Below are 17402 nucleotides of genomic sequence, written 5' to 3' on the forward strand. Positions count from 1 at the left end.
AGTATACTACACCAAACTATTATGAATCTCTTAATATTTGTTTGTACATGTTGCAACACCTATGACACCATAGGTATTGAAACATGTATGTAAAATTTTTGTCAAATTTAGTAATTGTACAGTATTTAATGCAATGAGAAAAAAGAGATGAAATGAAATGAAAAAATTCTTTATTAGGCGGAGTTGGGACGGATAAGGGAAAGAAGCAATCACTGAATCATTATGGATCCCTAAGAACCGGTTTCCGAGATCGGGATTTAGCTGAGTTCTAGACTTTGAACAGCTGGAGTCAGAAAATTGGCTTTCCGAAACGGGGCGTAGTCGCAGTAAAACGACTAACGATTTTTAAATTAAATTTCGAAAAACTGAAAACTTGAACACAAAATAAAATAAAGAGAAAATAGTGTAAAGTTTCAGCTATTTTGAATTATTTAGGAATGTTTCACTTCGTCAAGGAAAAATGTTTCCAATATTATAGAAATAAGAAAATAAAGATTATCATAAAAACTGCGACTACGCCCCGTTTCGGAAAATCAATTTTCCGACTCCAGCTGTTTGAAGTCTAAAACTTACCTAAATCCCGAGCTCGGAAACCGGCCCTAATTGTTTGTTAGCTAAGTCATTCCAGTTTAGTCAATTCTAGTATCGTCATTAATTTGAATAGAATATTATGTTGGTTAATCTAATCTGAAATAGATGTTTCCAGCGAATGCTCGTTCTCTCTTTCCTTCTCATTGCATCAAATACTGTACAATGAAGTATTTCAAAGTGCTACTTGAATTGTTAATTAATAAAGAAATAATTTTATAGTACCCTTTTCTCAAAACCTTTTTATATAAAACACAACTAGGCTACTAGTTTCTAACTTGAAAATGTCTTGAAAGCCGAACCTATTTGTGTTTTATATGAGAGTGTTTATATAAGAAAGTTTTAGATAAAAGGTACTATGAAATTATTTCTTTATTAATTAACTGTAAAATCGATAAATTTTACTATGTTATGATTATTGAAATTGATTATTTAAACTGAATAATTTTTTGGGGATTTTAGGTTTTGAAATGGCAAGCAGCAAAAATTCTTGGATCAGTTGACTTCCTGGGCAATCCTCTTGGATTTATCAACGACTTTTCGGAAGGCATGTCTGGTTTGATATTCGAAGGAAGCGTGGGAGCTCTAGTGAAGAACGTCACCCATGGTCTTTCCAACTCTGCTGCCAAAGTTGCAGGTAAACCAATCGTGTTTACACCATGCATGAGGGTAGTAGGCCTACAGTTTGCTGGCTCGTTTACATGTTGGTAGCTTGACTGATTCTGGTTGAAGTGTAAGTGAGTTCAGTGATGTGAACAAAACAGGAATAGATGGAATTTTCAGATCCACTTGTATGTGTTTCCAAATTACCACACAAACTTTCCAGGATTGGGCCTAAAATTATGCCACTAATTAGTTGAAAATTGAAACTATTAGTTTTAATCGTATCACTTTACTTAATCGTATTTTACTTTAGTAAAAAATATTCAGTTATGAAAGTTAATTGATATGATTTAAGAAATAAGAGGTATGTTGTACCATTCAGTTCGAATAATTTAGACAGAAACTCCTTAACATATACCAAAAAATCTCAATGATTCTTCACCCGATAATTGTACTGAGTTTCTTAATATGCGCCTATTGAAAAGGAAATTTGAAAATTTGGTTGAATAATTACACTTTAGATGAAGCATAATGGAATTCATTACTAATGTATTGTATTGTTGTAATTCATTACGTTCTATTTTTTATATGAAAGTTCAGGTTGACTATACATTATAACACTTATAAGATTTTTGAGAGCTGAGTCAACAATTAATATTAGTTAATATCATGATAATATTAACTGTTAAGTGAATTCTTGTAAAAATAACGTTCACTGATATATGTATATTTATATTTTTTGAATTTACATGTTTTGTATATGGTACCTTGTCAAGCAGCGTCTTTGATGTTCGCTAAGATTGCTTATTTATTCAATAAACGTTTTTTCTATTCTATTCTATCAGTTCTACTCGAGATGTTCGAAAGTTGTAAATTAATGAATTGAAAATGAAATGTAATTCTCTCTTGAAAAATGAATGAACAATCTTCGATAAAATTGGAAACTATTTGCAAATATTTCGGCAACAGTGAGATTTGATCGATCTCACTACGGTACTAGACTTCCAAAAGCAAGTTTGCTAACAATGGGAATAATTGTACTCCTTACTGGTTAGTGCAATGTAATCTTTTCAAGATGTGTTCAGCTTGCTTTTGCAAATTTTTTTATTTGTTTCTTGGTTTAAAGTGAAGTGAACTTGTAGTTTAACAATTGATGTAGTTCAGCATGTCGAATTTCAAAAGTAATTTTCAATAATCAATTTTGAAATATTCCGAAATTCGGGCTTGATGTGGATGAGGACACTTTCTTCATGCAAATCTTCTCACCAGCGGATTCATTCTTTTGCTGGTGGTGCCTAAATAATTTTACTTTAATCTTTTTTTTCATGATTAATTAAGTTTCATTTTATTTAATTCCTTAGTTTAGGATATTCTGTTTTTGTTAAACTGAGTCATGTCTCTACTAAATTTTTGTAATGTATGAATTTTTTGGCAAATACGTTTTAAATTTCAAATCATTCTGGTTCTGTTGGGGTTGAAGGCACTCAGTTTTGCTAATACAGTACAACATGTTAATAGATCAACAGACCCTACTTTCTCCTATCATGTAGGATTGACTGATTTGGTGGTTATGTGATTGCAGAAACATTGGGTGACGGCCTCGGACAAGCGATTCTAGACGAGCAACATGAAGAGACAAGACAACGAATCAGGAAGGCTCACAGTGGATCGAGCAGTGATCACATCGTCGCCGGCCTCAAGGTAACACATTCAACCGATGCTCACAGTTCACAGTGAATTCCTTCTAAATAACATCAATATTTTTGTTATTCTTAAAATGTATTAATGCAGGGCTACTTTTTTCATTTATAAAATAGAATATTATAGTACTCTTTAAAATTAATAATTTCAAATCTATTCTATTCTTATTTTATTATTTTATTAATTTCAAAGGGTACTATAATTCTATTTTATAAATTTTTGTTATACAGGTTTTGTCACACAACATGGTCAAGTGGTAAAGTGTAGGTTACGGCTCAAAACCTTTTATGCATAATGTATGTTTCAATTTATGACAGCCATTTTCAGATTAAAATAATTATTGAATTTCAATAATAGTAATTGTCCTATGGAGAAAAAGTGAATAATTTACTCAAATAGTTGCTCAATCTATACTATTATATTCCACGAATGCTTCGTATTCAAACAATGCTGACAATTTCAAGCGAATCTTACTATACAACGTGAGGTAGAAGACTGACGATGGATAAGCTATGGTCCGGTTGTACAAAAGCCTGTTAAATTTGAGCCATGATTACATTCCACAAGAACCAATACTTTATAAACATCTTCTCTGATTGATTGGCATTCAATCACTATTAAAATTAAACATACTTTTGTGCAACCGAGAATATGAGATGAAAACCATTCAAAATACGGTTAGGTTTACTTTTCATTGCAGTTACTTGTACAAAAATGTTTAGAAAAAATTTAGAATTTTGGAATATTAAAGGATAAAAAATTGAGTACCACACTTATTAACAATATTGGTAAATTGAACATACATTGAATTTGTAAATTCAGTTTACAAATTTGAATTTGAATTTTATTTCAATTTGAATTTACAAATTCAATGTGGAGACTTCCTGTTATTGCAGCCAAATGTCGACCTGGACAGTAAGTAAGACCCTGGAAGTAAGTAGAATTTACAAAAATAAAAATAAAATTGAGGTGAAGTAAAATTCACTTGAAATGAACACAGCTAATGAATATTATGTACACAAATTATTTTGTGAACAAGGATGTTTTCATTCACAATAATTATGTTTATTATAATATTGAGAGACAGGTGTTGGATGAACCTGTTGATCCTTTCCTAATCATTCATATGTGTTGTGTATATTTTAAATGTAATTAAATGAAAAACTGATGTATTTATTTTGAAGGGTCTGGGCTTCGGGCTGCTGGGCGGGGTGACTTCGGTGGTGAAGCAGTCTTACGAGGGTGCTTCGAACAACGGCATGCAGGGCTTCGTGTCAGGCTTCGGAAAGGGGCTCATTGGAACTGTCACCAAGCCCGTCGTTGGTGTGTTGGATCTTGCCTCGGAGGCCGCCAGTGTACTCAGAGACTCTAGTCGCAGGTACTTATATCTTAGCCTATTAGTATCGCTAAATTTGATTAATAATCAATACCTTAATAATAATAATACTAGTAGTTCTGTGAACAGTAGACCTCACGCAGTGTCCTCATCCACAAGTATCTGGTGTCACCTGTTCCAGTTCCAGTGGTATCAGTCTTTGTACAAAATATCTGTCATATGTTTCAAAGTTAGTAGACAGTTATCTGTCTTCCAACGTTGATATGTTTTACAGTCTATCATGAACTCACAACATTTTAGAGATGGTATAGATGATGAACGTTTTCTTTAATCACCTATTAAATTTGTTTTTCTAATTTGAGAATATTGATACTGATGGGCACGCATCATAATATCATGACTGCAAAACAAAATATTGAATGTAATGTACATGTAAAGTACTGTGTAAATGCGTTACATGCATACATACAGGCAAAATAAAATCAGAGTTAAAACATAGACCTCACTACGTTCGGTCAAAAACCTAATAATCAATTAATAATTAGCACCTGAATAGATCCATGATAGCTGTTATAGTCCAGTCACTACATGATGTGACATGTGTATATACATTGGTGCATGCAATTTATATTGTAGTTCTGATTTTTTAATATATTATTTGGGTACATAGGAGGAGTCCAGATCCAATTTCTTCATGCGAAATTTCCTTGTGCTAGATACAGAGTGGTCCAAAAACCTCGTATTTTCAACTCATTTTCCAGTTTTCAGCTATTTATGCCAAATATCGTAATCGGACAGAATAATTTGCTCTCGCTTTTTTTCTTTATTATAAAATTTTGAATAAAATGAAATCATTCGGAACTATTTATCTCCAATGTGTACTGAGTTATGATTTTTCAAAAATGAGTGAAATTTGACGAAAAAATCAATTTTGATGAATTTTAGTTTTTGATCAACAATATCTTCCGATTATTATCATTTAGATGTATAATTCAAAATACCTCTGGGCGTATTTTTGTGCTCTACAATCTGAGATCAGGTAGAGCGCTCTATCTTATGTAGATTTCCTGGTACAACTGACAACAATGCTCCTTGTATTGTGAAAAATACCTAATTTTCAGCTCCATACATCATCACCAACCACATTGTCCTCACATTGATATTTCGCACAATTATAATATAAGTTGATGAGATTATGTTCTATGGGAATCACCCGTTATATGAACTTCATTTCAGTAGGAAATTTTGCATGAAGAAATTGGTTCTGGACTTCTCTTATGTTCCCAAATAATATATTAAAAAATCAGAAATACAATATAAATTGCAAGCACACCCCCTTTTTTATGTCTATATTGACTGGACTATTATTTTTAGAAGTAAATCTTATTTTCTTTTCAAGTTTTAAAATTTTGAATAATAATTACAGTATTTTCCAGTTAACAGTGATGATTTAGTGAAATATTTTTATCGAATTTGGTTTCCATCTTATCTAAATTCCTAGTTCATATTTATTTTGGACTCGAAATTGGACAAAACTTATGAAGTGATAAACATAACCAATTTTTGGACAATTTCTATCCAAATTTGGGAAAGGAACAACATGCTTAGTGGGGTTTCACACCAAAGCTGGGCCGAGCCGAGCAGAATACGCGTGCGCACTAACTATGCAGGATTTAGTCGGGAGCATTCAAATCAACGCCGGGCCGAGCCGAGCGGATTTGTGCAGTCGGCTTGACGCCCAACTCGAGCGTTTTCGGCCAAGCGGATTCTGCCTTCTTTCAGTTTAGCTCGATCTTCCCACTGTCACGTTATTTTCTGATGGAATAACGCTTAGCCTCCTGCTTGGCGTCAATCGGTAGAGCATGAGAGTTAGCTTAATAACTATAAAATCTAGTCGTGGTTTTCTAGGCTATAATTTCACCAAGATCATAATAGGCTCATTCCGGAGCTCTCACAATAATTTAATACTGATAATTTATAAAAATATATATACATAAATATAATTTATATCCTATGGTATTGGGGAATAAAATGAATGGTACACCATGAAAAATTTGATACATATATTAACAAATAATCTCAAAATTAGATCAAAGGAAAAATATATAGAGCAACAAATATACAATGAAACAAGAAACGAAATCAAATAAAATATCACAGATCAGTACTATTTTCTAGTTCTATAGCACGAAACTTTACCATGTGCTTTCACTTCATTGATCATATGCATTTATCTGCATGTAGCTTTGACATCAACTTGCTGTTGCTTGTCGATTTGGACGATCCTACTTATATATTAACTTCCCAAATCAGAGCATGATAAATTGACAAATCAACAATTAATTCCTACAGTTTCCAATAAATAAATAAATATATATATATATATATATATATATATATATATATATATATATATATATATATATATATATATATCAGGGTGCAAGATTCGGCACCTGATGGAAATAGATAGATCAATTTATCTAATGAACCAGAGCTACATTATATTATCACAAATTACATTATAAAATCTATGATCATGTGAACATTTGTATTATTAGCTTAGAACTTAATATTCTTTCAATTGGTGTATCCTTTGATATATAAATTGACTCGTTCCTATTCAATAACATATTTCTTATGCCATTTTTAAGACTTGCGCAAGTATTTTTATTAATTTCTTAATTTTTAAAACCTTTTCGACGAGCTAGCTTTTATTTCTTATTTCATTCGAAGCACTGAGGGCGCCCTATTATTATTTCAACTATTTTTCACTCACGTGCTGGATTTTCTATAAGTTGCTGATGGCGATCTGAATTCCTGGTAGTCCTGGATTATTGGTGGCCGAAGTTGTCTCTTCCAAGGGATTAAAAATATTTAAATGACTTTTGCTTTACTATAGCATCGCAAAGTCTTATGGAAAATTACTAATTTGATTAAACTTTAAGTCATTAAAAAGGTACAGTAAAAGATATTGTGCTCTACAAATTTTGGTGACATTCCATGGTAGTGGTTGGCAGGCAAGTGGGCAGGTTCTACTTTTCTTTTCACAATTTTCATTTCTGACTTGCAAATTTGCATAAAATTTAAATATTCCGTTACTAAGCCGTTCAAGGCTCAAATAGTTCGTGCCAATCTATTGAATTATTACTTATGTCACCCAGCTGACGTTATATCTGTCTTCGGGCCATATCCGAAACATAAAATGAACAACAATAATTCATAAACTCTTATCATTTATAGAAATATATACAAATATATTTGAATCGGCTCACTATTACCGCCCATCATTCGCTACCATTTGATTGGTTCATGCAAATTGTTATAGTATACATGCGCCTACGAACCTCCTACTTCCTTAATACATTAATTTATTTTTATCTTGGGTTTTTAGTACATTTTTTACATTCAATATAATTTTCTAATGATTATAAGTTGTTTCTCACTTTACAACAATTAGTCATGTGCATTTTTGGTTCCTCTAGTTGCATACCATTTAGTTACAATGAATTTCTGCCAAGGTGTCTGGCTAGATTTTACGTTATGCGACTCAATCGATCATTATGTCGCCGATCAATAGATATTTTACGCCTAACCTCAAATTTTCAATACTTTATATAATATTATATAAGTAGCAAATTATTTCCATTTCTATTCGGCCGTTATAAATTTAGCCATGATACCTGATATTATCTAATCTTTAAAAACAATATCGCATTTGGCGATATTAGCCTATTATTCCACTTAGACCTATAAATTTCTTTCAAGTAGGGATTTTTATTTACCCATCAGAATTTGATACGTTACACCACGTAGTGAGTTCTTACTACAAGGCTAGAAAACCGACTGAGTGAATCGGCTTCAGTGCGAACGTAGGCAGATTCCGCTCAGCCGATCCGCCACCGGCCGAGTCCGCTCGGCTCGGCCCGGCCCAGTATTGGTGTGAAATGGGCCTTAAAGCCCAGCACTTTTTATTTATATAAAGTATTTAAACATTCATAGTTGAGAATGATATTGTATCTGTCAATGTATAAATAAATATAACCCACTATAAATCAATGTTTGCAATGATTACAGTTCGACAAGGATAAGTCCAGGTCGCAAGCGCCTGCCGAGATGTGTGACCAGTGCCACAGGGCTGCTGCCTCTTTACAACGGCAAGCAGAGTCAGGGCCAACAACTGCTGCACATGATCAACGAATATCGATACGACGACGAACAGTCAGTAGATTATTTATTTATCTATTACATTATTCCTCTATGTACAATAATATGATCATTACTTGTCAATAATTAAACTGAAATAAAAGTAATCGAGTACCCTTCTCATATTCATGGAATCACATCTAGTTTCAACTCAGAGCCTCAAGTGTAAAATCAATAATCCTCATAAAACTTCATGGCCCGGTTGCACAGAGGCCTTTTAAATTTAAATCATGATTAAATCTCACGAGAACCAATCAGAGAAGGGTTTTCTGGAAAGAAGGCTTATCTGGTTATCGTGGCATTAAATCGGTATTCTATTTAACAGACTTTTGTGCAACCGGGAGTATATGTCTTATAGTTTTTATAATTCTTATAAACTGTAATAAGTGATGAAACTTCAACCAAATATATATCCTATAAACTTGAGTGTATAAGGAAGTGACATTGGGTTTCACGTCGAGGCAGAACATTCGAATGGATCTTTCTGCTAATAAAGGCAGAAGAATAAACAAATAATCCTCATTTTATTCAGCTAAATTTCAATCAATACATTTCAGTAGTTAGCAATTCCAATACTATCGTAGTATTCTTTAAAGATTAGTCACAGACCATCACTTGATAAACAGTTAACACTGAAAAAGGATAAAAGCAATATTGTTTATTGCTTAATTAATAATCTTCATCCGCTTGAATAAACGTTGAAAAATAAATCGCTGAGATTGAGAAGGTGGCAAATTATAATGATATTATAGGAAGGATTGGACGTGTGAATAAATATTATTAAATATTGCAATTACTGTATTTATTGAATTCTTCACAATGAACGAAAATATGTTCAATATAATAATAAAAATATCGTGTGACCTGGCTCAGGTCTGGTGTCAGAGTTTTCAGGTGGCAACTGATCTATTTCAGGGCCTCTGACATGACCTAACGACTGCTTTTTAAGCAGCCGGGACCGACGACTTAACGTGTCCATCCGAAACACGGGAGTGGCCCGAGAAAAATATCTTGCCCGGGCTGGGATTACAAAGCCAGCTTCTAATTCACTCGACTACGGCTACACTTTTTATGTTCAATTCAGTGCTATCATACATTTCAAAATGTATTGAATGACTTCGTAAATTGAATAAAATTTGTATTGGTTTTTTGTTGGTGGAGCTCCCTTATGGGAAGGCCCCAACTAGTCTGATGAATATTTTACCATCAATGACAGTTATAAGACATAAGACAGTTATATTGTGTGCAGCTATGAAGTCATCAGAATGTTTGATAACACAGAAGTATTTCAGATTATTCAGTAATGGAAATTGAGAAGTTGTAATAGGAGTTCGCTCAAATCTTTTCCTTTTAATTCATGAAAATATAATTATTCATTCCCCCAATTATTTTAATGGTTATATTGGTATTTCTATAATCTTTATTGTCCTTTTTCCAGATTTATGGCTTATGAGATTCTGCGTAGCGGACGTGAAGATCTGCGTATAATAATATCGAGTGAAATGGTGCGCGTCTTCTCATGCAACTCATCATCCAGCAATAGTTGCACTGTAGTCATCGAATCGCATTTAAGGTGAGTCTTTTCGGATGTATCATTACTTTAAATACAAGATTGATGTAGCACAAAAGTTTAATTTTTCTACATTAAAATGACGTAGGCCTAATAGTATTGTCGTTTTTAGATTAGTTCATTGGTTTTCCTGGAATTGCTTTGGTTGGATTACATCATTTTATGGTGTTTGATGTAAGTTTAGATTTTTGTAAAACTGGTTGTGTAGCTTCAAATTATTCATCTGAAAATTAAACGTGTTTTGGACAGGCATCAGATCAGATCATTTATTCAGTAGAATGAAAAATTCACATATTCTTTTGAAATGTTTCATATTCCAGCACAGCATGTTGTGAATATTTACTGCCTTATTCTAAAAAATAGTCGAAACATGCTGTGGAGAATTAATAGAACATCTCAAAATGGTACTTGTGAATTTTTGTTTCATTCTATCGATTGTAGTAGCCCCTTAAAGAAAAGTGCTCATCTATTCAACTTTATGATCCGGAATTGATATCGTCATTAACATTGAATTATAACCTCAGTTGAACACTGGTACAAAAACATTCATCAGACAGTTATACTACTGAAGATGATAGTTAATTTTCTTGTGATTAGTTTCGAAAATGTGTTTGAATTTCTATTTTGTATTGGATTCATTCAAGTTTATCTGTGGCACCTCATTAACATTGTTTTGCTATCCTTGTCTGTCATTTAACAAAGTAGAGAGTTCTATCCCCTTCTAACTTCTCTCCGTTGCCAAATCCTTTATAGGCTTTGAAGAAATATAATGTATTACCAGAAAATCCAATCTCATGTTTATAAAATTGTATTATTGAACCAAGAAAATATATTTTTATTGGCGAATATAATATATTTAAATATGAAATATAATCATTAACTGTCATTCATGATATATTAATATTATATCAGTTATACCGGGGTGACATGAATCATAGCTATCTACTACAGAGAAGGTGTTGGAAGAATAAAATTGGAAACTATGTCATCCTAACATTTCTAGTTACTTTATAACGCGAATCTATGTTAATAGAGTAGACTTACCTTCTGTACAAATAGATTCAGAAGTTCTCTTCAGAGATTAATGAATAAATGCTGTTTAATAGGGAAGCTATTTGTGTCGTGGTCGCGCTGATATGATATTGATAAAATACGTCAAGTTCCATGCGCCTGCTACTTCACTCCTGTTGTGAGGGTGACCACAGAACCGAACTCCTCTAAATACCAACATAGAAAAAAGATAGCATGAGAAGATATCCCATGGTCGTTTATGTTCCAAAATTAAAATCTATTTTTTTGTTAACTCAAGCCGATTACTTACGACTACTGCCTAGTATTACTGTTTTGTTGGGGTGAGAGTGTAAGAACGACACAGTATGAGAGACTATCTGCTTCACAAAAAATAACTACTGTATTTGGAAAATCACTTCACTTATATGGGCTACTTTATTCAAATTAATAAAAACAATATAAAATTTGTAGTACTCTTTTATTAAAACATTTTAAAAACTTTAAAACATTTAAATGACTAGTTTCGATCCACTTTGGTCATTTTAAAGTTAAAAATCAATCTTAAATTGATTTAAATTCATTTTCAATTTTAACTTGAAAATGGCCAAAGTAGGTCGAAACTAGTCATTAAAATGTTTTAATAAAAGGGTACTACAAGATTGTTTTTGTTAACTATTTGCAGTACCGGCTTGAGTTGACAGTGAAATTTGGAACATAACCGACCTATTTCATTGAATATCTTCTCATGCTATCTTTTCTCCATGATACCATTTATGAGTTTAGAAATCGCTTCCCAATGGGTCGGAACCCACTCAAAGTTGTAGCTTTACTCATCTCTCATCACCTGGTCGTGTGTTGACGGGAGGGATATTTTTTTATTCTTTTCAGAGAATCGACATTTAAAACACCGTCGAATTTTATTGAAACACCGCCGATTTAAGAAGTTACATCACAATATTATATTTATACATTTATACAATATCATTCTCAACTATAAATGTTTAGGAAAGGGACAACAGGCTTAAATCCCATAATATCATCGTTATTCCAATTGCACTCAATCTTTATTCTAATTGATTTTTTCATACTTTGTTAAACTCGTTGAATACTTGGCAATTTCGTCATTTAATGTAAATTAGTGTTTAAGCCAGTAAATATTGTAACATCTATATATATAAAAGCGAAATGGCACTCACTCACTGACTGACTGACTGACTCACTCACTCACTCACTCACTCACTCACTCACTCACTCACTCACTCGCATAACTAAGAATCTACCGGACCAAAAACGTTCAAATTTGGTAGGTATGTTCAGTTGGCCCTTTAGAGGCGCACTAAGAAATCTTTTCGCAGCAAAACAATTATCACTATTATTATAATAATTCAATAACTTTAAGGGTTGTTTTTAAGGGTTTAAAATTCGTCTTTTATCATGTATATTCTTCTTCTCCCAATCTCTTAACTATAATTGAAATTTCCATATCATATGTTACTATAGAACTATAATCTAGATAGAGTACCTCTTCGAAACAGTTGTTAACTGGCAACTAAATTAATAATTTTGTCAGGTTGGCATTAAGTTGAGTTGACTTTGTTAGGTTGGCACCAAGTTGAAGATTTAAATGCATTTATCGCGAAAAAATTGATTGGGCACTGCTACTTCAATCCTGGAAATATTATATTACTAGCAGTCAGGCTCGCTTCGCTCACCATATCCGTTTAGCCAGACGTTTAGTCTGGATCCCCGACTGGATCGTCCTAACATATGATAAAAATGCTCAAATAATGAAAAATGCAGGCAAGCGAAGCGAGCCTGCTGATCTCATTTTCGGACGATCCAGTCGGGGGTCCAGGGGGCGGAGCCCCCTGGCTAGACCGATATGGCGAGCGAAGCGAGCCTGACGGCTAGTACATAAATAAAGAACTCTAACCTAATCTAATCTAATCATCATTCGTCTCATTACTCACGCACAAGCCTAGAGCTCATGTGGGCATCTTACGCAGCAAAACCATTATGACTATTATTATATTAATTCAATTAATAATAATAATAATAATTAGTTTTACTATGTATTAATGTTATGAATTTAAATGATTTGCAGCGACCTGTACCATTGCCAGACGGAGAGCTTTAACAGTGGCAACGTGGCTTTGCACTACATAGAGCTGGCAATCAGAGGCAGTGCGGTGGCCACCTCGCTCATGGGAGGAGTCGACCCTGTCAAACGGCCCCGGGTCCGCTGCGACAGTGAGGCCATTGCGCAATGGGTAACTAGTCATTTGTTAATCAACTATTTCCATAATAGAACACTGGAATGTTGTCTAAAAATATCACGAAATTATTGAAAAATTACTTACATTATACGATAAAAATTACTGAGAGATTGCTCATCGAATTTCTATCAAGCTGTTTACCCTGTTGTCAATATTTGCAGTAGCAGAAGTCTTCGGGGTGATTTACAGCATTTAATTTGGAACACTGGAATATTGTCTATAAATATCACAAATTCAATGAAAAATTACTTACATTATACAGATGGAAATTACTGAGAGACTGCTCATCAAATTTCTATCTAGCTGTTTACCCTGTTGTCAATATTTGCAGTAGCTGAAGTCTTCGGGGTGATTTACAGCATTTAATTTGGATTTTCTTTTAATTGAATGAGCGTTAGCGAGTTCTCACTTTTGACTTAAATAATGAAGGCCAAATGTTGTCCGTCTGTTTGTATGTTCTACAATAACTTTAGAAAGAATTGATCAATCAGTTTCAAATTTTGAACACGTATTCTTCGAACCTTTTTCAGGTCAATTTCGTTGGACAACAAAATTGACTCACTCCTTCGTCATTTTTCAGGATATAAAATTAACATTGAAAGTGTATAAGAAAAAATTCGTTTTGATTTAATCAGCTGAAGAATTCATTGAATGCAATTACAACAGTTTTTTCATTCATTCCTCTGTGGCTATTTGGGAGCTATTACACAGATAGACCTTCATGCGCTGACACATGATTTCTGCTAGTTAATTTACAACATAATTTAATATTTTTACATCAAGAAATTGATACAGGTTGAGATATCAATGTGCGGTTTCCGCCATTAAATTTCAGTTGGAACTCTATCGAAATCTTGTATCACATGACTACCCTCTCTTTTATATATGAGGGACAAAGATGTTGAAGCGACAGAGTAATTTTTCATTTCAAATAGGATCCTCAATGATTCCCACTGTCAAATTATTATTCTTGTTGAAGAAATATTTTGCTGTTTCCATGAATTTCATTAACTATCATAATTAAAAGTTGCTGGTTTCTAAGATTACAATACAGCAGTTCTTGAGCGAGTTCTCCAACCCAGTGGATCACTATGTGTAGAACATCAACGTTTTTCGAGCATAATTCGTCTTTTTTCTTTAAATATTGTCAACTTATCTGTTCCAGGTTACACAGCAGGTGAACTATGCAAAGGGAATGCATGTCGAGCAACAGCAGACTTTGGCCAAATCGTCTGACAATGTTGCTGAGGACTGAATTTATTTTTGAAAAATTGATAACAAATTGAATATATCGAGATGAAGGTTGAACAATTTATATTTACATGTCAATGTATTTTTTTAAACTCACAGATTGAAATTCAAAATTTATTATCCATATTATTAAGAGCACAAATAATTCAACAAAATATTTTTGACAATTTTTTCAGTAAGTGATTTTTTATCTTGTTTTTGGGTACGATTGTTCTTAGTTTCTATTATTTTTCTAGTCTGATGGTTGATTGTTAGCTCATCCAATAATTGAATATTATCTATTAGTTTTTTGGAAATAAATATTAGAAAATCAAAAAATTGAAGTGTTAGGTGTAAGGTTTACTTGTGTATTATTATGGTGCTTAACTTATTATGTATTATAATGTTTGGTCTGCCTCATTCTTATAGATGTAACGTACGTGTATAAAATGTAGAGAAGAGTAGATTTTTTATAATATAACCCTCGCAGTGATGCCGTTGTACAAATCAATAAAACAGGGGAAATAAATTCTGATTTCAGGATTGTAAATAAAAATAATATTTATCAACGAAGATTTGAACGATTTTGACTAATGAAATTTAAATTCCAATCATTAAAGCGAGTTTTTTGCTTCTTTTGTGTTTCTGGTACTGTATTTGGAAAGATTTACTAATATTTTTCTGTTTTGATATTTTAAATTACTTTATATTTTATATATCTTTGAAATCTTATTGAAAACACTACCACAAAAAGATTACTATCTCAATTTTTAAATTATACCAGTTGGGCATCTTAGTAATATTCATTGTATCTACCCATTAAGTATCAGTTCTTTAAGAAATATACTGGCTTATGAACTTAAATAACCATCACAAATATTTTCAACTAGTGCTTGTTTGATATTGAGTATTACATTATATCTTTAACTTTAAAAACCACCAGAATATAGTTTCCTGTATCCTATTTAGTTTCTTGTTCAACCAATTATCGCATAAAGTATAACTGCATGTTTATCTCCTATTGGAGAGATGAGAACAATTATTGATCATTTTTATTTTCTTATTCAATGGTACCAATCATCTAGTTTTTGGAATAAAGAAAAAGAATACACCAACGGTGAAATCTGATTACAGATATATCTGTGACCTTATCAACTCTGGATCAAATAATTATAAAACCATGACTCCTTCCTGAAGTATATAGTCAATACAACCCAGCATGTAGCCAATATATAGTAGATTAGTCATTTTTGTTTGATATATAACTATTCTTACTTGATTTTTGTGAAGAAATACTTGCTTGAAACGAAAACTACTATAGATGGTAAAATGTAGTGTTGAAAGACTGATTGTTATTATAAAATATTTGCATTTTCAATTGAGAAAAAACATAATTTTTCTAATCAAATTGTTATTGATCAATGAAAACTGTTGTGGGTTATTTTTTTGTTGAACCTCTATTGATAAAAATATTTTTTTTCATGTAATTGTGATGTTAAAGTTACCGTAATAAACTTATTTAGATAGTTTAACTATGATTTTTTGTTTTGAATACCCTGTAGCCTACCTGTACCGTAGTAATAATTGTAATGCAACTGATATGTATTTATTTTGTCCGAGTTCAAGAGGGTCTGTTCGAGAGGGTTGTGACCGGTTTTTTGAGAGCCAGGGCTTATTATGATGTTCAGGAATTTTTAAACGATGACCTGTCTCAAATACTATCTGGCTAAATTGCCAGTAAGTTAAAGAGCAAGGCCTTAGATGTTAACTATGTGTGCTTTATATTGATAGCTGCCATCTTGATAAATTAGTGTTTTGTTTTTTGACTTTTATTTTGAAATGACGCCATCGATCCCACAAGTGTGGGTAATGGATGAAGAAGAAGGTATAAGGTATCATTGGGTAGATTCATTCTGTATAGGGTTTGCATTCTATATAGATGAAAAAAAGAGATGGTAAGTTTCGTGGGGGGGGGGGTAATATTATTATTGACTAGTTCGTCACTTATTTATTTGTTTCCATCATTTCCATAAAGAATTGAGCACACCAGTGCGAATCGTTTGCGGGACGATGACGGGAGCGGTAAAAATGTTAAGCCGTGTTAAATTAAAATACCGTGTTAAAAAATTTACCTAATAAAACTAAATATTCACCTTGCTTGAGATTAATACGATCTTAATATTCATTTTAGCTGATTATGCTGCTGGAGCAAACATGCCTCGACGCTAAAAAATATTTTTAGGCAGCAGAAACTGAAATAGTTTTCAAAATATATTTTGTGAATTTTTAAAGTGGATTTCATTTGTTTTCAATGTCATTATTTATTTTAAAGGTTAACAGTTGGTTTCACCATAGAGAAACAATAGCATAGGTAGATATCCCATGGTGTAGGACGTTCATGTTGCAACTTTTACTGTTATCTCAAGCCGATAGTCCACGTAGTTCTTTCCCGTGAAGCTGTGTGACGTTGGTAGTCTCTCATATTGTGCCATCCATACATTCTCACCCGGTCAAAACAGTAAAAATCGACAGTAATCCACAATAATCGGCTTGAGATAACAGTAAAAGTTGCGACATAAACTCCCTATACCATGGGATATCTACTTACGTTATTTTTTCTCTATATGGTTTCACTTTTTTCTAACTCTTAAAAATGAACTTTTTTCCATATATTTTTCAAAGTGAGACAAATTCGCCCCAACCCCTGGTTGACATTGTCTATTTCAAAAAATATATCTTTGTTAAAGTGGAGAAAAATATTAATCTTTCATAATGAAAAATACTCTTCAAACATTGCAGAATACAATAAAAAATATTGTAAGAGATTTTGAGTAGTAGAAACTCAAATACCCTATTGATTGCAAAATCACAACTCCCCAAA

At 32.7% G+C, this 17402-nt stretch overlaps 1 protein-coding gene across 3 annotated transcripts in view; it reads left to right on the forward strand.

Annotated features, from left to right (window-relative positions):
* LOC111049518 (vacuolar protein sorting-associated protein 13D) overlaps positions 1-16059 on the forward strand; it is a 119369-nt gene extending 103310 nt beyond the window's left edge. For all 3 annotated transcript variants that reach the window (XM_039438804.1, XM_039438806.1, XM_039438805.1), the window contains 7 exons: positions 1051-1225; positions 2774-2892; positions 4077-4270; positions 8306-8449; positions 9873-10007; positions 13120-13285; positions 14457-16059. In XM_039438804.1, the coding sequence (XP_039294738.1) occupies positions 1051-1225; positions 2774-2892; positions 4077-4270; positions 8306-8449; positions 9873-10007; positions 13120-13285; positions 14457-14546 (1023 nt within the window). In that variant the 3' untranslated portion in view covers positions 14547-16059. The remainder of the gene's footprint in view (positions 1-1050; positions 1226-2773; positions 2893-4076; positions 4271-8305; positions 8450-9872; positions 10008-13119; positions 13286-14456) is intronic.
* The last annotated feature ends 1343 nt before the right edge of the window (positions 16060-17402 follow it).

The sequence above is a fragment of the Nilaparvata lugens genome, chromosome 12 (assembly GCF_014356525.2).
Source record: "Nilaparvata lugens isolate BPH chromosome 12, ASM1435652v1, whole genome shotgun sequence".
Classification (NCBI taxonomy): domain Eukaryota; kingdom Metazoa; phylum Arthropoda; class Insecta; order Hemiptera; family Delphacidae; genus Nilaparvata; species Nilaparvata lugens.